Source organism: Halichoerus grypus, chromosome 9 (genome assembly GCF_964656455.1).
Source record: "Halichoerus grypus chromosome 9, mHalGry1.hap1.1, whole genome shotgun sequence".
NCBI lineage: Eukaryota > Metazoa > Chordata > Mammalia > Carnivora > Phocidae > Halichoerus > Halichoerus grypus.
The window spans coordinates 35,025,485-35,050,354 of NC_135720.1; the positions used below are offsets into that span (position 1 = coordinate 35,025,485).

The 24,870-nt window shown below is 35.8% G+C and overlaps 1 protein-coding gene across 10 annotated transcripts in view; it reads left to right on the forward strand.

The window, feature by feature from the left end:
- PTPRK (protein tyrosine phosphatase receptor type K) overlaps positions 1-24,870 on the forward strand; it is a 550,719-nt gene that overhangs the window by 180,043 nt on the left and 345,806 nt on the right. For all 10 annotated transcript variants that reach the window (XM_078054760.1, XM_078054756.1, XM_036105511.2 and 7 more), the window contains exon 3: positions 21,883-22,154. In XM_078054760.1, coding sequence (XP_077910886.1) covers positions 21,883-22,154 — 272 coding nt within the window. The remainder of the gene's footprint in view (positions 1-21,882; positions 22,155-24,870) is intronic.

Genomic DNA, 24,870 nt, shown 5'->3' on the forward strand with positions numbered 1-24,870 from the left:
TTTCTTTTTTATATAATGAGTCAATCAGAATTGTTTTTGCAAATTATATAAGAAAATACATGTTTGGAAATAATATAGCTTCATGTTTTCAAACTAATAATGCTATAGTGATGTTTGAATATTATTATTGTCCACAGCTTTTTATGAAAGCATCTGTGTTTGTGTGAAATCTACAACAGATGAGCTATATATTGAGACCTATGTCTTAATATTTTTTGTCATAATCTTTGGGCTATTGACATAATCTAATTTCTGTGGGTACTGTATTTCTGACAAAGCAAGATTTTTAAGAGCATAGCACAAACCTTTTGAACAAAAATGAAAACTGCTAATTCATGGAATATTATATTTTGATGGTGGGTTGTGCTTATAACTACAATGTAGAGATTGAAGTGTTATAAATACGTAAAATGTAGGAGACTTTTAAATTTCCTGAAGAGTTTATTTCCAAATAATGGGATTCACTGGCTGAATTCGTAATGGTTAAGTGTTAGTATGCTTATATTTTAACTGTATTTTACGTGAGGATAAGAACAGTAATTAAGCTTAAAAACATAGGAGATAAGAGATTGCTTTACCTTTGCGTGCACCTGCCGCCCTCTTCCCTCTCACGTACATACTCCTATACAGACTTTCACAGATGAAATGAAAGACTTAAAGGTCTCTGGTACAGGGTTGACTTTTGTGTTTCTTAAAAACAAATAAGCAAATAAATGAAAAATAATCTCAACATATTATATTGGCCTTTCTTCACTCTAGATTTATCTCCAGTTTCTACAGGTTTAGAGGTGCCTCGGAATGCTAGGTATCGACTCTGTAATGAATTTAGTTCATATTTCAGTTGCCTGCATCAGCAGCATTTTTATGGTATCATTTTAGCAAGGCAGAATGATATTCTCATTGTTTTGGGAGGGCGAAATTAGACTTCCCTCTGGGTCGGGAGACAATGCCACCATGAGAGCAGTGATCCCTCTTTTCCCTTCTCTTCCCATTGCTCCCACTGTCCCACTAAGCTTGCTGGTGTGTGACTAAGATTTCTTTCACATAGATCAAAGATTTAAGTACTATTTATATCATTGTAATAGTCATTTGTTAGAATCCTCATTTACTGTTTTTAGTGTGCTTGAGAGTTAAGGTATTAACACTTAAGATCAGACTTTTGAGGCATGTAAATTAATATTTTATCATTCCCTTCCAATTGTTATAGGGATAGAAAGCATGGGATTATCGTTTATTATAGATTTACTGTATGTCAGGCCTCATGCTGAGTGCTTTGCTGATGCTCTCCAATATATTCTGCATGCCAGTCCTGTGAGATAGGCTGTATGATCCCTGTTCGATAGCTGAAGGACCTGTGTTTTAGAAAGGAGAAATGATGTGCGCAAATCACACATTTAACGTGGATTAAATTAGTTTGGTCTGACCCCATCCATATTGTTGGGAACAATTATAAGCTATATAAGTGTTTTATCTTTCCATAAGATCTGTCTGTTTATTGAGAGAAATAGAATCTGTATTGGGTTAATTTGTCAGGCAGCTGAAAAGGAAAATAATTCTATTTCATATAATTTATGAAATTTTTGGATTGGGACTTTACAACAGACTATTAATAAATCATTGTACTTAGGAAATTAATTAATTGAAGGTTTATTATACAAAGGGATATATCAGAAAGATTGGCTAAAAACTTCAACTCTTATGACAGGATTACTCACTATCAGGCAAAAATAAAAGACTGCTTCTCAATTTTCATCTTTCTGTTTTCCTTTGCTTCCTTGAATATTTAAAATATTTGTCATTTAGACATGTCACTTAAAGTCAGTGTTTTTCAGATTTTTAATCTATAAAACATATGGCAAATGGAGTGATATCTAAGGTCTCTAAAACCCACATAATTTTGTGGGATTTCGGCCACTCAGAGCATAACAGGGAAACAGAGCAGTATAATATTCTTGCATTTCTCTTTTCTTTCTTGTTTCTGATTGTTATTCATTGGAACATTTTTGAGACAGTAGGTGTATACTAAGGTGAAAGCACATTCTTTTCTGCTTTTCACTAAGGTAAAAGTAGATAAATAAGGCATTTATTGCCTGAGAGATACATTCTTTGAAAATATAACTTTAAAAAATAGATACAGTGGGTATTAAAAGAAAAAAACCTAGCACTTTCTTTTGTAATTAAAATTGAGGGCTTCTGTTTGATATATATATGTTTCTAATGGAAATAAGGCTTATACATTTAGATTCATTATCTCAGGGCATTTGGTATATAGGCAAGGTTGTTTTAAACACCTTCATGGTAATAAGATGTATCAGTGAGATGGAATACAAATGCAAGTAGTGTGGTTTTTTTTTTTGCATGGCGATGAGCACATATATTATCTCTCCAGTCTGAGTCATGTACAGAAGAGGAAACCTAGACGGTGTTGGAGGAGAAATAAATTGGAAAACATTCTTGTTTCTCCTGAAGCTGAGCTTCACATTATAACTTAATTATTTCTGTCTCAGATGTTGGATTTTCTCAAATGTCAGTGATTCAGTTATCCAATACTTATTGATTCCTGACTCCTTCTTTAGTACAGTGCTGGATGCTAGGGCTTGTAGTAGTGTAAGATATTGTCATCAGCAAGATGACTTGTCTTCTTGAGGATATGGGGAACACAGAGAATAAAGAATAGACAATGGGATGAGAGCCGACACTCACTGGATGCTTTGTAGCAATCTCAGAGTTAAGTGTTTCATATATATATAATAGGGACAAAAATGCATGTTCTTGCCCATACAGGAAGGCTTAGTTCCCTTTGGTGTCACATCAAAGAGAAGCATATATTCAATATCAAAAGGTGTTTAAAATAGCATGCATTCACTAAAGTCTTCTGCAGATTTATGTGATGGATGTATGTATCAATGTATTTCTATGTATATAGCTATGTATCATAGTAAGTGGAAAACTTGCTTAAAAAACTTTTTATATGACTCCTCACTGTTCCACATCACATAGTGCGGTTGCTCTAATTTTCTGCAACTCTTCTCACACCTTCTTCTCTGTTCAGGATAATATTTTTCTGTTCCCGAGGTAACTTTCTGCCCTTTATTAAATAAACAAATGTATAGTTTCCTTAGATTAATTTAACAATTTCCCCTCTTAGTCTCCCTGTCCACCAGGAGTATGACAAAAGCTAAGGAGTATAAACAAAAGCTTTCCTTAGAAATGAGTGGTGATTGCAGAGGTTGGAAGAAAGACTGAAGAATCTTGGTTTAATTTTGTTGTCAGGCTGCATAAGTGTTAGATTGGGGGGTATCACCTTATGTATTTTGGCAAACAGATCTCCTGTTGCTCACGAATTCATGGATCCTTACGTAATGGATCCTTATGTAACTTGAGTTGGTTTTTGAAAGATAAGTGTGATTTCTTTGGAGAAGCGGTGATGGAAGGGTTTCTAAGAGAGGGGGCAGCATAGGTGGATGCAGAGAGAATGGCATAAGGAGCACATTTGCCTTGGTACTGTTGATCAGGATACACTTGTTAACTTGTCTGCAACAGAAGATCCATGAGAGGGAGTTGGGCTTCCTTTTGGGTGAGAAGAGTGAGGGCATATTTTCGAGGTAAGAAACCAAAGCACAGAAATTTGTTTTTCTCTGCAATATTTGAAACATTTAACGGGATAAGTGCAGTCCATATATGCCTCTCAAAAGTTCTGTAAGGCAGGTGGTGTTAACTCTCTTTTGCAATAAGGAGCCCGATTCTATAAAAGGGGAACTGAGTTGTGAAAATCAAGTTTGGTCTGACTCCAGAGTTCATTCTCTTAACTATATGCTTAGAAAAACAGACAAAATTGCAGACGTTTCTTAGCTTAAGATCTGTCCTGTTTATTTCAGCTGGACTTGGGAGAAATAAGAACTTTGCCCTTGTATATTTTATGAAGCAGCTAAAATTGCAAACAACTATGTTTCACATAATTTATAAAATGTTTTTGGACAAAGGGTTTAACAGCTGAATTTCTATTTAAAAATTTTTATTCTAAGGGAATTTATTAATGGCTATTTTACTGTACTGTAGAGTTAATGAATAACCTTTTTAAAACTGTAAATCCAGTCATCTTCTGTTTCTTTATTTTATTCTTATTACATGTTAGAAAACCTTGTATTGTTTTTATTAATGATAACAAACCATCTACTGGTATAAAAAATATATATATACATTTATATCATCTATCTCCTGCGCTGTCCAGGATATCCAGAACAACATTCATTAGAAAGATAGGCGATATCTTTCTTCCATTTCTGACTTTAAAAGGAGTACTTGTGAATTTTCACCAATGGAAAGATGATCGCTGTAGATTTTGGTAGCATAGAAAGATTTCAAAATTAAAAGATTTCTTCTAATCAAAAGATCTCTGAAAATCTGCTAGAATGAGCTTATTAAAATAAAAAAGTAATTTTTTAAAGTCTCCTTTGATTTTATAACAATTTTTCCCCTGTGCTTCTACTATTTTAATTTTATTCACAATATGGATTTCCTGCTTTCTTCCAAAAGTGGGGATCAGTTTACAATTTTTGATACGTTTGATACAATTTAATATGCCCCATTCCATAGGCAGCACACACTGTTCAAGGAAGATGAGCTGATGTGGGGGTGGAGGTGTAACTACATTTTTTTCTTGCCATAACTATGTTCATAACTTTGTTTCAGTATTGAGATAAATAGCCAGTAGATGGTTTTATTTATTCTTAGGTATAGCTTAGCAGGCAATCACAGTAGACTAACTTGTCCATTCACAATTTTATGTAGAATTGGCTTTTGGGTTTTTGGCAAGGTGAGGTAGACACTTAGGGAAAACTTGGGTAGGGACTATCTTTATTTACTAATCATGCATTACTTAATTTATGTACTTTGTTTTACCTTGCATTGTTGCACAAATAATTTGAGGTGACTTACCTCAAAGATAGTTAGCCAAATGGCAAAGATAAATAAGGAAAAAGACTCCTGGCAAGTAAGAATGCAAATACGATTATAAAATCCAGGTGTGACAAAAAAAACTAAATGTTTCCTCCACTGAAGGCTACATTGCTGTTCTAGTCGAACATCAAATTAGATGCTAAGCTTCCTGGCACCAGCTTGAAAAGGAAACACATAAATTAGTTACCTGATTTTTTTCTATACTACTTTAAGTGGAAGCAAAGCCTTTTCTAGTTAGTATTAAATTCTAAAGCTGGGGTCAAAGAGGAAGGCACAGAATATAAAGCGGTGGTTCTTATTTTAAGGGGATTAATCCTTCTGAGTATCTTTTTAAAAAAATGTTTTTCTTCAGAAAAATTAAAGAGAGTTATGGATTTTCTTCCAAGAAAATGAATTTAGGGTTGTGTCGACATAATTTTGTTCCAGTGTGCCTTTTGGTACATGTCTACAGTTATCTGTATTGTAAATGATAAATTTTCTTTGAAGCTGAGTTTATTGCTAAGTGAGCCAAGGCAGCGCTTCTCAAACTAGTCGATAGGCATATTCTCTGAGTTCTATGAAAATTTTAAAAATTGGATGCCTTCATTTTTCTGAGTCCAAAATTCATATATAGTTAAGATGGTCTGGATGATTGAGGAATAACTCAGAGACATTATTTGCATTTGTGCTTATGTTATATCTTTGCTAAATGAAAGTATGGATTGCATCACACTTGAGGGTACTCATGAAGGTTTAACAGTTCATGTAGATAAAAGTGATGGGAGAATTTAGGTACTATGTGGCAGATAATACATGTCATAAGCATAGGAAACTCAGAATAAGTAAACTGTGATATTTATACCAACTGATATCATAACTTTTTTTACCATATATATTGTGCAGCTCCTGAATTTATACATATGAACTTGAAAGACCTTGTTAACAATAAATATAATAAATAATTGGCAAAAAAACTTTAATAAGTGGCTTTAAATTTTTCTTATTATTGTAATTTGGAATGTGCTATTAAATTTTTTGGCCCATCAAAAGCATGGATCAGTGACTAAAAATCACTATTGAAGAAAAGTAACAAAGATTATAATAACAGTGACTCAAATGATGTTTCATTGTGATCAAAATGAAAAGAATCCAAAAAAAAAAAGAATCCAACCCAAAAGTGAAATGTAAAATATAAAATAAACAAGTATATATTTTCACTATTAAATGTAATATTTGCAACATTGATTCCACAAAACATAATTATGCTAAATAAATGTTAACTAAATTGTATTGATTTTTCACATTTGTTTGTATGAATGAACTCATCATAATAAGTTAATACTCAGAGATTATCTATCTGCAAGTTAACACTGAGGTCTATGAGTAAGTTTTCCTTTTTAAAGCTTGGTATTTTATTCATGTTTGAGAAACACTGAATCAGGAGTTTTACTCTTAAACGGTTTCATGCCCATAGGGATTTAACAGACCATGCTTTCTTGCACATTCTGAGGTTTTTAAGGTAAAAGTAATAATGCTTACCCAGTTGCTGGGTCTGCTAGAATGAGCACTCCTTAAGGAAACCAACATAGTGAGACTGGTGCTTGAAAGAAATGTTCATCAACAGCGAAAGTCTGGAAAGCCTTTCTGGTCCCATGTTTATGTTACGAGCCATATGGGTTTACTCTGACACTTAGACCCTTGGACTCTCAGCTATTTTTACTGATTTGATAGAGAACCAAGAAATAGTTTATACTTAGACAAAATGACTTATTTTAGGAGGAAATTCTAGTCACTGGAGAAATCTTATCCTTCTTGTAGGTCATCTGAACAAATCTATTAAGTTTGTTGAATTAGATTTCTCAGGCTCCTGCATTTTTCTTTTGCTGAACTCCCTAGCCTGCCTCTCTCCTACCACCACCCTCCGGGTCTGGTTTTGCTCCGGAGGGCGGTTAGGGTAGGAATCGTGACCTTTGCATTTCATTCCAGATATGATCCTGGGTAGCTAGAAAAGTGGGTAAAACTACTCTTTCCATCACTACCCTAAGGAAATTGATCCTGAGTCCATTTCTACCTGGAAAAGAAGAATTCAGAGGCCCGATGCTGTGACTGCCACCCACGTGGGACCTTTTCCAAACCCAAGGAAGTCCCGAGCCCTGAGTCCTTCCTGGAAGCCCAGTGTTGATAAGCAGGGTGAATTTCTTCATGCAGATGTCACTGCAGCTTTTTTGTCACCATGGACTTGTTCGTTAGATTCTCATTTACTTATTTTCATTTTTCAGGTGTAGAAGGGTATTTATGTGCTTTTCTGTATTCCAGGAAGCAATTTTAGGCCAAAACCACTGTGAAGAGGATAATCACAATGATGTTTCAGTCACATTTAGTTCCAGTTTTGCCCCTCCGGATACATATGTCTGTTTTAGCATCTTGTCAATTTTTAAAAATTTTAGGGAACACATTGTCTTTTCAGTTGAATGCTGATCAGAGTAAATATGCGCATACTCAACAGGGAATTTCGGTTTTGTTTTTGGAAAAAATAAATCAGGAGATGGCTGTTTGGATTTAAAGATAGGTTTAGAGAGGGTCAAAGAGGTGAATACATTCGAGGTACCCAAACTAGTTATGTGGGCTTGTGGGTGGCAAGATTAAGTGGCTTTCATCCAGCTGCAGACAGTCTGTTGTGCGGCCTTGGAAATCATCCAAATTGTTAATTGCTATTGAAATAACATTTTGGTAAAAGATGGTAAGAACATTCTTAGTTATCAGAGCTAGCCATATAAGTTAGAGGCTTAGAATAGATTTCTCCCTTGCCTCCTATAGTTTTTCTATCCCTATTAGTGATAAAAAGATTTGCAACCAGATTGTTGTAGTCTGTGTGCCATAGTAAAGTATGGTGTGACATTAATTTGATTAATAACATTTACTGTTATATTAGGTTTCTGAAGTATTTAGGATTTTGTTGAAATGTTTATATAAAGCAAAAAAAAAAAAAAACAACTCATCCCTCAATAGCACTATGGAATATACATGTAGATTTTTCATAAATGTGTTTATAGCCAAAATCTTTCCTTTGAGATCTAGAATCATATATCCAACTGCCTACTTGACATCTTCTCTGGTATGTCTCAACAAAATTAATGCCCCTTCTTTCTCATATGATATTTATTATTCTTTTTGGCAGCCTTTCCTGTATGTGGTGAATTTCTTGCTTTTTGAGTTCTCATGGCCTCAGAAGCAAGTCAGACTCTTACCTTTCCAGCCGTCCTTATAGCTGTGATATCAACAGGTGACCAAATCTGCAGCATTCAGACAACCCAAAGGAACTTTGATTAGGAGGCTAGTGAAAGGAGGCACCACGAGGATTTCCAGTATTTACCAGAATGCTGCAGCTGTTTGCTCAGTACTCTGCTCACTTCCCCATCAGCCATCTATTCTGCGTAGATGTACCAAGAGTGATTTTCCAAAATTGATTTAGGACAGCAATCTCTGCCTCCCCGAGCTTGAATCTTTTTTTTTTTTTTTTAATGTTGTTCTATAACATTTAAAACTCCTTATCTTTGCCTATAAGTCCTTCTTGGTCTTTTTACTTTCTGCATCTCCATCCTCATCACTTTCATTTTCTCCAGTCCAGCCAGACATTCAGTCCTTCTTATTTGTTATAGTCTGCCCTGCTCCAGGTCCTTTGCACTACTGGTTTCTACCACCTGAAATGATCTTCTTTCTTCTCATCAGCTAATAACCCTCAATTCTTCATATCACAGCTCCAACTTCTCTTTCCTAGAAAAATCTTCAGGCTTTTTAGATGAGGTCATATCTTTGCATTATATGATCCCATAACCAGCCTCTCTTTTATAAAGATTAGCACAGTTTTGTTTTGCCATGTATTTGTTGATGCTTTGCTCATTTGTGTAATACCTCATCTATGTGGAAGAAGCCCCATGAAGGAAAAGAACTAAAATGGTATTTGTTAGAGAACTTTAAATTCTTGCTTACTAGGTTTTCCATGCAGTTTGAAAATATTTGAGTTATATTACTTCTTTGTAAACTAAACTTCTTATTCACTTTTATAGTCAGTGTAATATAGAAGCAAAAGGTTTTAGTATTAGATTTGGATTGAGTTTTGAGCAAGTTACTTAACTTTTCTAAACCTGACATTTCTGTATAATGCTTAGCAATTTACATATTCAGTATCTTTCTCACTGGAAGGTTGGATAGTATCTTATTAGATATTTTTACAGGATTAAGCAGTTCTATTAATTAATATAGTCCAGTTAGACTCCAACATCATTTCCATTAATGGAATATCTGCTATATATAGATCACTATGCAAAAAGGCATGATGAGAGGCAATAGACCTTCAGAAGTTTACTATTGAGTTTGGAAAATTCTACACATCATAACACTATAAGGTAGGAAAAGTAAAATTTGTGAATCACCTATAGAGTTGTATGGTCAATTATATGAATTCATGGAGAACGTGGAAATTGAGCTGCCTAGGGAAGAAAAAGGGACCACAAGCCTTCTAAGCAAAAAGGAGGGGTAAACAAGTAAAAAATGCATATTATAGCATTATGAATTATGAACTGTGAGTTCATGCTGGTAATTCATGGCAAATAAGCACTGCAAGATTTCTGTGGCTCAGATGTGAGGATTTTGAGTATCAACTAGAATATATTGCCTTATCTTTGTTTGGGCATATAGTTGATTCTTCATCCAATAGAATTGGGTTGCATCTAGTGGATGTAGGTCACCATGATTGGAGTGATCACTGCCAGCTCATGGTCCTTGCAGACTTTAATCACTGTTTGTAGGACTTTTTTTTTTTTTTTTTAATTACCTTATTTTTTTAAAGTCATGTAAAAGGTTCTTAGGGAGATACATGATAATACTATAGTTAGAAGAAAAAAATGTTGGAGACATATTCTTACTTCTGGTTATTCTCAAGGGAGAGAAATTTGATCTTATTTTGTGTACTTAAGGTGTTTCTATTTATTTTAACTTGCCCAAAGTGCATCACCGTACTAGATTGAAAGATCTGAAAATCAAATTTTTGAAATTATTGAAAATTCTCTCTTTTCCATAAGAGAAAGACCATCCTACTTTAGGGGGAGGTTGGGAAACACCTGTGCTTGATTGTTGGTCAGAGTTCCCACTGTTACTTTGGCTGAAACTATTTTCTATTTTAACTTCTACAGTACACCCCAGAGGGAAGCTTTAAAAAGTTAGTGTGGGAACTGAAACTACAATTTCTCAATGTTTGTGTTCATCCATTGAGCCTTAAGTTAGCATTTATGAAAACATTCATGTAATCCTAAGTTGCTCTCGGGGCAAAAAGAGCACTGTTGGAATGGAGGTCACTTGCATGATGCAGCCTTTCTGCTTATGTTGACAAGGAATGTTTTGTTGGAGGAATATCCTTGAGTGATTGTATTTGCTAAGAGGAAGTTGAATTAATTGTGTACCAACAGTCAGAGAAGAATTTGTGTGTTGTTCTTTTCCTCACCATTGGCCAGTATGGCATTTCACAACTGATCAGGTGTGTTTGGTATTTTTTTTTTTTTTTTTAATAACAGCTGGATTGGCAGCACCAGAGATGGAATAGTTTAGACTAAGGTGATATGATTCGGTACTTTACTTTGCTCTAGTATTGAGAACCACTAATTCCACCAGAACTACCTTAAATTAATGTAGGCTCAGGAGAGCCAGTAATTAATAAATGGGTCTCTGGTGTTTTTATTTTATTTTATTTTATTTTATTTTATTTTATTTTATTTTATTTTATATTAAATCATTGAATTATAGATGATTAATCATCCTGTGACCAAAAACACCAATCTCAACATTTGAGGTGATGATACTGTTCTCTTTTTGCCTTTTTATCTCCTGGGGCCTCAGTTTCTTTTATCATATTTGAATGGTTTGTGAAGCTACTTGGGGAGACAGAAAATAAATATAACCCCATTTTCTGTACCACTCTGTTCTTCCCTCTGTTGTCCCGTCTTCCCACATCTTAGATTTTAAAGTATAAGCAGTTTGTCTTTCTCTCCTCTCACTGGGACTCTTTTCTTCCTTTCTCTAAACTCAGTTTCTTATTTTTTTCCCTCATGTTTTATGCTTTCATTCCCTTTTGGTTTTCTTTTCCTTTGTCTGTCTTGGGCTTCTAAGACAGGCACTGTTTTCAAAAACAAGTAGACAGATTTTTGGTTTAGATAATACTTTGTAAATAAAAAAAAGTAGGAACGTGTTTTTATTTTGCCATTTCCCATTTCTGTAATCCCCGCAACAATCTTCTCAAACAGTGTTTTTTGTTATATCTGAAATACTTATCTCTTCTGGGCCTCAGATTTTCATCAGTAAAATGATAGAGGAGAGGTGGATGGTTGGGGTGGGTAATGTCAGAGCCAGGCTGCCAAATCAGGTCTCTGACTTCAGAGCACAAATTCTTAACCATTTCATAGCTAGGAATATGCTCTTATTTGGATGACAGTGGGGTATATACTATTCTTTCCTTTTGAACCTTTTATGAAGCATCTTCTAGTATAGTCAGGAACTTTAGTGGTCCTTGTAGTTTGACAAAGGAAGCAACTTCCCTTGATTTGCCAGTTGAGTTGCTCCTGTAGCTTGATTCCCCTTGAACCTGAGAACTCAGTTGAGAAATTTTGTTCAACCTGAATTCTTCTCTGATTGATCATTACTTGCCAATTGCCTATTCAGGAAGAGTTGTTATCTCAATGTTGAGTCAAAATAAAGCCAGTTCTTATAATATATTAAAATAAATGTTTGCTACCTTCAGACATACTGTGATAATGGAGTATTTTGACTTTGAAAATATATATTTATATGGAAATACAGAGCACTGTGCAGTCATTTTCTACGAACCTTAAGTTCTGGCCTTCTATTATTAACAGGGCTCCAGTATATCAGACAGCAGGCTGGAATTGTTAGTAAGATATTTAGTCTGTAGACAGTTTCCAGAGACAGCAGGCGGTACTACCTCCCCTTACCTTTCACTGTTCTTTCCAATTTGGGTTCCTTTGAAAAGGCAAGTGATGATTACAAAATTGGCTACAGGACCAAGACTCCCTTACTTTTGGGGGTAATGTAACTTTGATTATTCTCTCTAAAGTTGCTTTTCATTTTAGCAGCTGCTTCTTAAAACATTTCACTACTACATAACATAAAAGCTATGTAGGTTGGAGAGCCATGGGAGGAGTGCCAGGATTTCAGAAATTGGACAAATCTTAGAACAGGAGATCTTAAGCTTAGATCTGTGGTTCTTTACAGTTGTCGGTAAAGGGGTGTGTGTCTGTGTGTGTATATGTTTCTGGGGAAAGTATTCTATATTTACATGAGATTTCAAAAAAAAAAAAGAAAGTGAGAAAGGAAGGTTAGAGAGGAATAGAAAGAAGGAGCTGGGAGGGAGGGTTGATACACTGGGACAAAAGGGGTTGGGTAGGTTGTAAACAGAAAGCTTGAGAAAGGTTCAGGTGCCTGTGAATTGGAAGATTTTAAGTATACTACTCCATAACATTGTCATCTCATTTTTCATCTTTGAAAATGTTCTTTTCCTACATTTTCCAGTTTGATTTTTGTCTACTATTCGATGGAGAAAGGAATGAATCTATCCAAAGGAACGAATAATAAGAACCTAGCTAATCAGTGTGCTTTAGCATGTCATGTAGACAATCTCATTTAGTCCTGAGAGCAGACCGCAGCAGTTAAAGGATTTCAAGATAAGGAAACTAAGACCAAGAAAAGTTAAATTATTTGCCCAAGCTAGACAGTTTAAGAGATGGGTAGGAGGTACGAAAACTGGAGTCCTGAAAGACCCTGGAGAGAAAAGCCCAGCAGATTATAAAATCAGCCTCCTCTCAAGAGGAGGCAGATGATATTCAGTAACACGTCTAATAAACCTACTGCACAGGTTTTCTGTGTCCTGCAGAGGAAGGTGAAAATTTTGGTGGTCAAAGAAAGTGCCAGGTGGATTGCTGCTTTTACTTTCTAAGACGTTGTAGGGGAAGGCGATTAAACTATAGCGCAATGTTGGGTCAGGTTCCTAAATTTTAGCATGTAGGAGGTAAACTCCCTGAGGAGACTAGTCTCCCAAGAAGGATAAATGTTGTGCTAATTTTACACGAAACCTTTTTTTTTAGTGTTTTGTGTTGTCTGAAAGTTTTAGAAGCTGTCCTATTTTCAAATGTCAGTTGAATACCTAGAACAAATACAAAGCTGTTCCTCTCAGGGATTACAAGAAATTTTATTCCTGCAGAATGTGAATGAAGCAGTTTCATATTTTGCCAGGGCAATGGAAGGCACATTTTAGGGAGAGAAAAGTTGTTGGAAATTGAATTCTGCTAAGATGCAAGGTCAGTCCTTTCGTATTGGAGTTTGAGGGACAAGTTTATTTTTCCTGCCCTGACATTTTATAATGTGTGTCTCATTCTGTCTTTTGGAAACAAACTATATGATATAGGGAGTGAAATCCATTAGAAGAGAGGCACAATCTTAAGAAATAATAGAATGTAAAAGTTTGGAGAATTAATAATAGACCATGCAAAACAGTGAGGACACCTATCTCAGCCTTACCAAAATGTTGTAACCTTTTGGGGGAATTGTCAAGATTGAGAACATTCTTTAAAGTCATTTCAGATCCTATGTTTTTTGCCTCTTTGTTTTATTTTTGAAATAAAACCAACACAGTTACTATTTTTGAGATTCTTCCTTTTTTGCTTGCCTTCAATTGAATTCACCAAAAGTTGACAGCTACAAAAATCCCTCTTAGGTACAAGGTGGAAAAAAACGTTTGTGATCTCCAAAAGCTTACACTGGGGCTGGGGAGATGCACAGATATATATTGTATAGTTGGTATGTAAGAGAACATTTTAGAAGTGCGAAGGATATGCAGAACAGGAAAGACCAACAAATAGTGGTCATATTTTGTCATAAAAACATTCAGTTTCACACTGATGCTCCAGACATTGTTCTAGATTTTTAGATGAACAAGATACATGAATTCTGAATTTTTTGTGAAGTTTTTCACTCAAGTAAACAAATTCAGTAAGTGGCAAGTGCTCTGAAGGAAGTAACAAAGAATGACACATTAGAAAGAATCTTAGAAGGGGGTGCCTGGGTGGCTTAGGCATCTAACTCTTGGTTTTGGCTCAGGGCATGATCTCAGGGTCCTGAGATCCAGCCCTCCATTGGGCTCCACACTGCGCATGGAGCCTGCTTAAGATTCTCTTTCCCGCTCCCTCTGCCCCTCACTCCCCTGCTCACGTGCTGTCTCTCTGTCTCTAAAAAAAAAAAAAAAAAAAAAAAATCTTAGAAGGAACTACTTTAGTTAAACAGACCAAGGAACACTACACCCATAAATGGCATTTGTGCCAAGACCTGAATGATGAAAGTAATCCAGTGGAGGGGAGAGTACTCCAACCTGAGACAGGCATAAGCTTGAATTTTTGATGGGCAGAAGGAAGCCCACTGTATCTGGAGCATGTTGAGTAAGGGAAGAAAGGAGAAGGAGATAACATGAGAGAGGAAGGCAGGGGCCAGATTATATTGAAGCTGATAGGCTAGAGTACAGAGTTTGGATTTAATTCTCATTGCACGGTACAGATGAAAAAAGATTAATTGTATGTTTTGAAGAAAATGAATCTGGGTGTCTGTAGAAAGCTATTGTACAGCTGCTAGTGTGGAAGCCATGCAACCCGTTGGGAGCGGTTCTAGTCCTCCTGAGAGATGAGAGGAGTTGGATAAACTAGTGAAGGTGAAGAGAAGTGGACGGATTGAGGACATAGTTTGGACATAGAGACAAAAGAAACTGCTAGTGGATTCTAACAGGCAATTGAAGGACTGGGAAAAATCAAACTGATTCCTAGGTTCTTAATTTTAGTCACTTGGTATATTATGTTGCCACCTAATCAGATGAAGAAAAATGGGGTGAGGAGAAGAAGCTTGGATAAAGGAAATGAAAGCGAAACATAACGAAAAAGTAGGCAGTGGCATTGTCTCGAGCACAAAGGCGACAGTGCAGAAATGCTTAAGAGACATTAATTTTACAACAAAGAAGAAAATCATCCCGGATGGGCTGGGACCCCAAAACACAATTTCAGTTGTCACTGTTCTCTCTACCCAGAGATCCTGATTACTTCTTCTTAAGCTTTCTGGGCACAAAACTATATTACTGTACAGCGTCTCTGTTTTTTTCACACCAACAGTTTCTGGCATGTTCTTTGTTCCTACTAGGGGAATCTCACTCAATGCCAAGAAATAACTGTTTTGCACAGTGTGTTGGTGCTCTGGTAGCTATTCAAAATGGTCCCCAGAACACACAAAAATTCTTTTCTTATTAGGATAGAATATTACTCAAGCCTTTGGACTCTGACTGGAACTATGTCTGGGTAGTTGGTCTGGATTTCTTAGTCTACATAATCATGTGAACCAATTCCCTAGAATAAATCTCTTTGTGTGTGTGTGTATGTGTGTGGTATGTCCTGTTGGTTGTGTTTCTCTGATGAAGCCTGACTAATAGAGCCTTTCTAGTTATATTGATGTACAAAAATTCAACATTTTTTGATTTTCATTCTCCGTCTATCATCCCAGTGAAGATTTTCATTTCATTGAGTATATCTTTATACCCTGAAGAGTGAAGTAGATGTGATATAAATAAAATCACTGATAATGTTCTCATTAAAGCATAAAGATAAAAAGGATTATGTATATTAATATTTAGTGGCTTTCCACATGTGGTCCTGGGTTCGAAGACCCTTTTCGGGTTCAGCATGGTCAAAACTATTGTCATAATAGCACTAAGATATTGTCTTCCCTTTTTTCCTCCTATTTTCTCATGAGTATATGGTAGAATTTCCCAGAGGATACATGATATCTGATATTACAACAGATTGAATGGATAAATAAAAACAAGAACCTAGCTGTCCTCTATTAAGTCAGACATGAAAGAGATTTGCAAAAATGTAAAACAATGCTCTCTTTGTATTATTTTATTTTTTAAAAGATTATTTATTTATTTATTTGAGAGAGAGAGTATGAGCTGGGGGGTGGGGAGTGGCAGAGGGAGAGGGAGAAGCAGACTCCCCACTGAGCAGGGAGCCTGATATGGGGCTCGATCCCAGGACTCTGAGATCATGACCTGAGCCGAAGGCAGACGCTTAACCGACTGAGCCACTCAGGCGCCCCTCTTCATATTATTTTTTGTTTGTTTTAGAAAATATAGTAGTTTTTATAAAAACATGTTATTTAGATTACCATATGATGGATTTATTGTTGTTAATCCTAAAAGAATTAATAGGCCTTTTTGAAGTTTCTCAGTTTGAATTTCTAATATGGTCAAGACTGATAGAACTCAGAGAAACAAAAGCTCTTTGATGTCCTCAATAATTTTTAAGAGTGTGAAAGTAGTCCTGAGACTAAAACATTAGAGAACCTTTGCTCTAATAGAAGGTTTTTCATATACGCAAGAGTGGCTCTCATAAAAATGTTAAGTGTGTACTTCCAAACATTATACTCTTTCATCAAATGATTCTGTCTAGAAGCACCATAAACCAGTTCCAATTGTTTGTTTTATTATTGCTGTTGTTTTGACATCTTCTGATAATTTCTCTCACATAAAGGTAAAGTCACTGCCTCAACAGTTATATGTTGTTATATTTTGAGAGCGGGTCTCTTTGTCTCCTCATTTATTCAGTAATCCAGATAACCAACTAACAAGTACTTATTGGACTTCTACCATATACAAGGCCCTCATTCGATGCTGTGCCAGTTTTCAGTTCAGTGCTTTTGCAGCTCCAAATCCACCCTTTATTACCTGCTCTGTACTAGAGGAGGTTGACCATTGAAGCATTTCTCCTTTGTAGCTAATGCAGTGTTACACTACGTAGTTTGTCATGTAATGTCTTGTAGTTTGTCATGTAATGTCTTGTAGTTTGTCCATAGAGGGTGCTGAAAGGATTTTAGCAGGAAGGTGCTTCTACTCCTGTTTGAATTGTGCTTCTATTTTGGTTTTTTTCATGCTAATACTGAGGAGCTGGCAGTGGCCCAGTGATGTGCACAGTGCTTGCAGTCCCTTAGTGTGCTTCTGGCCCCAACCCTGGCCTAGTGACCTTGCTGTGGGCCTCCCCGCGTGCGCACAGCCCACCCCCAGCCTCTGGCACCCTGATGCATGGGAGTCTTTCCTGCTTGTGGACAGCTCTGGCCTGAGTGACCCAGCAACCTTCTTCATCATCCAGTGGGCTGCAGAACTACACCTTCTTTAAGGAGATCTGATTCTCAGCAGCCTCCCTCCCCTTTCCACATCTGTCCTTCCTTGGGTACTGTGCTTACTCTTTAGGGTTCTCTTTGCAACTTCAGAGTTTCTACGTCTCATAGTTTATGATTCTTATATCACACTTTCAACTGTTACATTTTCTGTGTGGCTTCTCTCTGCTGATGGGACTCTGAATAAATTAGGTGCTTTCTATCACTCTTCTGAGGGGGATAAACAATGCCTGTATAAATTATTTAAAATTTGTACAAAAGCAGTGCATAATTAAGGGCCAGAACCAGGAAGGCAGACTGTGTATCAAAGAGCTTCAAGGCAGGGAAAGCTCAATAAGGACGGGGTGCTGAGGAAGATCAGTGGGCAAGAATTGGCGCTGGGCTGAGATGAGGGAGGCTTCCTTACAGAGGCATGAGCCTGTTCTGAAGAAGAAAACTGTCATGGTGTGTGGGGAAAGTCGTGAGGGCTCTGTCAGATTGGAGAAGTCGGAGGAGGTACAGTGGCAAAGATCATGGAGGGTCATCAGTACCAGGCAGAGAAGTGGAAATTTCTTTCAGTTTAGTTAACAGGGCACCTTCAGTGGATCTTAAATAAGAATTGACTTAATAAAAATATGTTAGTGTTACTAAAGGATATATATAAATAAAAGTTTTAAGATGAAGTATGGAAACCTATTTATCATTCATTATTTTCTGTGCAGTTAATCCTATTTCCTGTGTTGTTGTTATTCCTAGAGGTACATCTTAAAGATAAAATTTTCATCTATGGGACATTATTTACTCATCTAGATATTAGACTATGGCATTTTTTAATATGGGACTTGTTTTCTTTGGTTATTCTTTTTAAATAAAAACTGCTATTTAGTCTACTCACTGCCCCCCTCTTTTAATGAATTGAAATAAGAAGTTTCTGATATTTGTATTGTGTTTTTTCTTTTGAAAGCCAAGGCACTGTTAATCTGTAGGATGCAAATAGGATTTATTTTTAAAAGGCAAATACCTATGTTTATTTCTTAAGTATTTATCATTTGACGTTACTTTTGTAAGATAGTATTCACGTAGTCTCTCTTTTTTTTAAAGTACCAATCTAATGCATGTTCATTATGGAACATTCAGTGAATGTACATGAAAATAAGAAAAGACAATTATAGCTCCCTTTTGATAATACAGTTAACTATTTGCTATATATTCTTTTATTCCTGTCATATGTGCATGTGCATGTGTACCTATATGAATACACACATTTACACAATTGTATTTAGTTTATATATGTGGTTTTTCAAAATGGGTATAATATTTTATAACCTGCTTATTTTACTTAACATAGTGTGAATATCTTTCATCAAGTGGTTTTAGTAATTTGTTTTTAATGACTGCAGAATTACTCATCAAACTGAGTTATCGTAATTTTACAAATTGCCTATTATTGGACGTTTAAAATACTTTTGTTTTTCTCTATTTTATTTTTTATTTTATTTTATTGTTTTTAAAAGATTTTACTTTTAAGTAATCTTTACACCCAACAGTGGGACTCAAACCCCAAACCCTGAGATAAAGAGTCGAGTGCTCTACCAACTGAGCCAGCCAGGTACTCCTGTTTTTCTCTATTTTAAATAATGTAACGATGAGATGGACATCTTTTTTTAAGCTGTATCTTTGTACGTATACAAATTGTTTATCTAGTTTACATTCTTTGATTTGGAATCACCAGCTGAGGGTATCTGTCTCTTTTAAGGTTTTTGATTCTCATTGTCTGAATGCTCTCTAGAAAAATTATACATTTTTAAAAAAGTGATCATAAGCCTAATAAGTTTTTCTTTTATGTCTTACATGATATATTTGAGACCTCTGTTGCTCCAATGACTGTAAGGAATATTTGTAAGGCCACATTAAAGAAATCACATTCATTAAAAGTTACTACGTAATATGTTTGACACAGATGTTTCATTATTAAGTCTTGAGTTAGGTAAATCACAACTAAATAGAATTGAACTCTTATTAGAAACCTGAGGGATTAGGTAGCTGGTGACAGAACTATAACAAGTAAGCTTAAATTAGGACATAAAGAATGAGGGAAATGCATATCGTAGAATTTCCTGACTCTGAGTGTTACAGTCATTTACTCTGGGAGACTGTAGAAGTAATTTTTAGAAGTTGATAAGAATAGCATAGTGTTCTCTGTGTTTGGGATGATGAAAGTAAATCTTACGTCAAATAGGCAGCTACCTCCCTGGTGCCTACTGGGTAAATTGCCACTATATGAAATCAGCTGGTAGAAGTGCTTGGTTGGCTCTTGAGTGCTAGTGCTTGCTTCTTCCTTTCTGGAACCATGAACTAAATGCATATTATTTCATAACACTCAGAAAATATAGCAGTAATTAGACTGCATTGAAAGAAACATTCTATAGAAATGAAATATCAGCACTTTTTTTTTTTTAATTAACTTGTATTGAAATGCTGGAATAGCTTGAGCAAGCTTTTATTTTGTGACTTTTGTCTTTTCTAATGATCCAATTGGTAATTCCTACAAATTAATATACTTTGCTCGTCCCATTTCCTTAATATGAAAATTATCATAGCTTAAAAATGCAACTGGATGAAAATTGCTAAATGGTGTTAATGGTAAATATCACAGTATGTAATTAAGATGTTTGACAAAGCATATTTTATGCCGAAGTTTATTTTATAATGGAAGAAAGTAACTGTTTGAAAGCCCATAAGTCAATTAGAGAGCACTACTTTGAAATTGACAATCAGAAGCTGTAATTGATGAAGACTTGTAAAAATAATTTAAATTCACTACTGTCATACTATATCACTGAAAAAACAAACAAACAAACAAAAAAAACCTGTTCTGGCAGTGGAGAAATAGGTCACAGGTTTGTAAAGAAGCTGAGGCCCAATAATAGTAAGTAACTTGTCTAAGATCTCAGGCCTGGTCTTGTTAAAGCAATCATTAGTCAGAGCTCTGCTTGGGTGAATCTGAAACACATGTCGGCAAATCAGCCACGGACCTCAGAATGTGGGTATAACCAAGAATAGAAACATCCTGCTTGTATAAATTGGATTGGGATCCAGGATATCCTCTTTAAAAAAAAAAGAGACATAATTTCTCCAAAAATATACATGACCAATTTATTCTATTAATGTGCATGCAATCTGTGAGAATCAAGAAGAAGTAAAAAAAGAGAATTTCAGGTTACAAGAGAAGATGACTACTGGGGAAAAGGAAGTGGAAGTCCTGTCAGTAGCCATCACTATAGTAAACGTATTCTGTACTTTGCCTGATAACTGATAGTGTTATCATGTGAAATCTTTACATAAGTTCTGAGCTCTAGAATGGGAATTCATCAGATGTGAAATTTCAGTTTCTTAGGTAGTAAAAGTCCTCTTAGCTGCCATGATTTGAACTTGCTTTTGGGGTTAACCGAACTAGTTAGACCAGTAGTCATTGAGTATTTAGTGTGGTATGTAAAAGTTACTGTGTTTTAGGGAGGAAACAGGGTTGATTGGTCAGGAAGAGAGGTCCAAGTGTAATCCTTGTAACACTGGATTCTGTAATACTATACCTAATACGTTCTGGTTAAAATTACATCCTATGGGAAAAAAAAATTACTATAAAATTTATGTTCTACCTTAAGTGTGACAAATAGGCATATTGACATTTTTGTGATATGTATCTTTGTTAAAATCCACAGTGATGTGAGCAGATCTGGTGATTTTTTTCTGCAGCGGCCCTTGGACTAATAGCAGCAGCTGATGTTCAAGTCCCATGTTTGTACTTAGCACTAAGACTGTGCGTTTGGTGGAACTAGGAGGTGCTGTGAGGTTGGGACTTCTTATGTCCTATGACAGACAACCAAGAAATATTTATTAAATCGAAGGTAATGGAGTTAGACTAGTGTTTTCAAACCAGGTTGGTTCCTTGCAGCTCTGGAGGAGCGTATGGTGGGACTATGGCAGAATTGGGGCCAGCAGCCGTGGTGGTTAGCTGATAGCTTAGTGGGCAGGGCTCGAAGAAGTAGGCAAATCCACTATGTGTCAGATTCTCAGATCTGAAAAATCGACATTTTCAATATCTCTCCTCATATGTACACTGCAGAGTATCCTTATTCCCTGAACTTAAGTTCAGAGTGGTTAGTACAGAGTGGTTAGCCAGCTTGTGTAAATGATGACCTTGGGGTCTGAAATCAGAAAGGATTGTACCTGCACTTAGTTAACCCATCTCTCTGCAAGAGTAGTATGATAGGGAAAGGAAAGATGCCCCCTCTGTGGAAGCCATGTTTGTTTTCATGTTTGATAATGAAAGACCTTTGTTTAGTAAGACTACAGGATTGGGATCTGGATTTGAACCAGGCTCTACCTACTCTATTTGACTTTGAGTAAGTTACTAATTGTACTTCAGTTTACTAATTTGTAAAGCAGGTTGTTTCACCAGAGCAAATGAATTGATATGTATTACGTACTTGGAACAATATCTGTTACTTACTAAAAATTGAATTCACCTACGTGTTTGATATTTTTCTATGGATCTGTTCTGGAAGACAGTCCTTTTAAGTTAAATTTAATGCTCAAAATGGATTTGTATTATTTTTAGCATATTTTTTCCTGTTATTAGATATTCCCTTTTGCTTATGTGTCTATTTAGCTTTATTATATGTAATGTCATTTCAGGTTCCTATATGATAGTGGACTCTTCAGATCATGACCCTGGAGAAAAAGCCAGACTTCAGCTGCCGACAATGAAGGAGAACGACACTCACTGTATTGATTTCAGTTACCTTTTATACAGCCAGAAAGGGTTGAATCCAGGCACTTTGAACATATTGGTTAGGGTGAATAAAGGACCTCTTGCCAATCCAATTTGGAATGTGACTGGATTCACGGGTAGAGATTGGCTTCGGGCGGAGCTAGCAGTGAGCACCTTTTGGCCCAATGAATATCAGGTAATCATCTATGCTTTTCTGGTTTATGTTTTCATGTCATTGGATCTCACAGTGTATGTAATACTCAGAGGTAAATACTAGCGCACTGGAACAGAGATCATCTCTTTCGCCCCTCCTCTTGCCCTGTTCTTGAGGAAATGTTTAAATACATTGGCACACAACCTTCAAAGTAGTGAGACTATTTCCACATACTGAAAAACAGTAGTTTTCGGTACGAAATTTGTTGGTTGTTTGACAAAGAGCTACTTATTGACAGATTTGTTTCCATGTCTCTATTCAGGAAGAAAAAGTCCTTTTTTTTGAGTGCATTATTCAGACTGGATTGGTTTGCTGACTTCTGACAATAACATTTGGAAACTAAACATGAAATAGTGTTTCATGAATTATATCATCTAAGGGGGAGGCATTTTTAATAAATTATTCACATTTTTGTCGGTTACATTCAGTTTCAAAACAAGCAAACAAAAAAGGAAAAGTTGTCTACATGTCTTTGTTTTTTTTTCCCCCAAGAATTACTTGATTTAATTATGATTAAACCGGACAATGAGTAATATATCTACTTTATGTTTCGCGAGGCTGATTTTATATGGTTTAACAAAAAACGATCATTTACCAGTTTGGAGAGTTGTTCAAAATCCTCCCTATAAGGTTCAGTAGAACTATTCTCTGCTTTCTGAAATATTGCCTTATGCCACTTTACTTTTTCTAAAGCGAAGTTTTGGTAAACAGTTATGCTATCCGAAAGAAATCTAAAGAGGATTTCCACTTTTCTGAAAAAAGGTGAAAAGCTAAAACAGCGTGCAGACTTTGTTTTGCAGCGAGCCATTATGGAAGCAGCCAGCACACAGCCCAGTAGCAACAGGGGCCCCGCCACGCTCCTTCCCCAGGAACTGCATTCAACATCTTAGCATCAAGCTACCATAGCTTTGAACTGTTTGAGCATCTGTGCTTTATCTGGATTTATTTTGTGCATCTGTTAGCAAGATGTGTCCTAAGGTATCAGAAAAGGCGAAGAGGTTATTTTTGGATCTGGGAACGCTTAAAAAATTTTCCATATAAGTTAATATAATTGCTTCTTTATCCTGTTTAGGTTTATGAAAAGTTTCATAAGGACCCTATACTTTCAATAGCAGGGGAAACCTGTCCCTGGACATAGAAAATTACCTCTTTTGAAAGTTCACTTTTGCGTTAGGTCTTGAGATTTAAACTTTTAAAAGACTTGTCTATTTATAGTTTGTTACAGAATCTAATGAGAATGCATTATGTAAAAGTATATTTTATTTTGGTCAGTGGTAATTTATAAGCTAAGAACAATTCATTTCTGCTTTTTAAAAATGAACAATTTCTTACTTGTCTTTATTCCTGGGAGAGGGAACACAATGCATTGTTTTAATTGCTTTGTCATGAGTTGATTTTTCTATTTTATTGAAAAACCTCTTACTTCATAGGTATCGTTCCACAGGTAAGGTTCTTTGTTCAGGGTTATGTGTCTATTGAGATCTTAATGGATTTTCTTCAGGTACTAGTTGATTCTGTTATTCTTGAGCTGAAGGATGTTGTTCTTCAGTGTAGGAAAGCTATCTGCTTTTCCAGGGCCCACAGCTCTGTGAGGGCTGCATGTGGTAGGTGGGTGGCTGGAAGTGTATGAAACTAATGCTAAGGCAACGAAAGCAAGATCAGTGGGCTCATCTCTGACAACAGTGGGTTGTCATTTGCTGGTTCACCCTCACATTGCATTGTCCTTTCACTGACTTCACTAGAACCTGTTATTGGAGCTTAACACTGAAAAGAAAAACTCTGATTTAACAACAGGGAACTGTCAGAGGATTCAGCCTCCTTAAAATAAATTTAAACCCAAATAACAAAGTAGCAGAATTGTTAAAAATTTGGTTTCTGGAGTCAGATTGCCTGTATTCAACACTGTTTGCTATTTGCTATCTGTATAGATTGTTCTTTAAGGAATTAAATTGTTAGTTATATCTTTAAAGAAAAACATTGAAGTGGATTTTGATAAATCCAACAAATAATATATCTGGGTATCATGCTAATATGCCTTCACAACTAAGAAATAGCATACATATAATTAATTACCTTTTCTTATTTTTCGCAAGATCTGTCTTTGAGTTATTGATATTTTAATAACATTTTCTTATGGCACACGTTTCTGCAATATTAATTTTAATGTGAGTTACACTATCATGGACTGGATTCTTCTTTGTTCAGCCTCATTTTGCATGACAAAGCTCCCTTAGGGTTATGTGTACCTTTAGTGTTGTAAGCAACCAGCACTAAAAGTACGTGTGCAAGTTTCAACCTGGCCAGTGAGATCTTTTTGGAGATGTCAGAGAAAAAGGTTACTACATAACTTGGAACCTGTGGGTAAACGTTTCTTTCTTGCAGATTGAAATTTGAGCAATAGATCATTACTTAAGTGATTAATTACTTTACTTCCACGTCATTTTTCCTTAATCCACAAAACTTAACAATCAATGAGAACAAAAAACAGAGTAGGATTATTTTTATTCATGTGCTTAGTGCTCAGTAGATTACTTGATTGATGATTACATTGATTCTGTCATTTAGATACCAGTTGTACCTTTATATCAGTTATTAGAAACACCAGCATAACATAAATTATATTTATGTAGCATTTTTGCTATTAGGAAATAGCATGAAAAACTTTCGACTATTGCTTAATGCAGAATCTTTATGGATT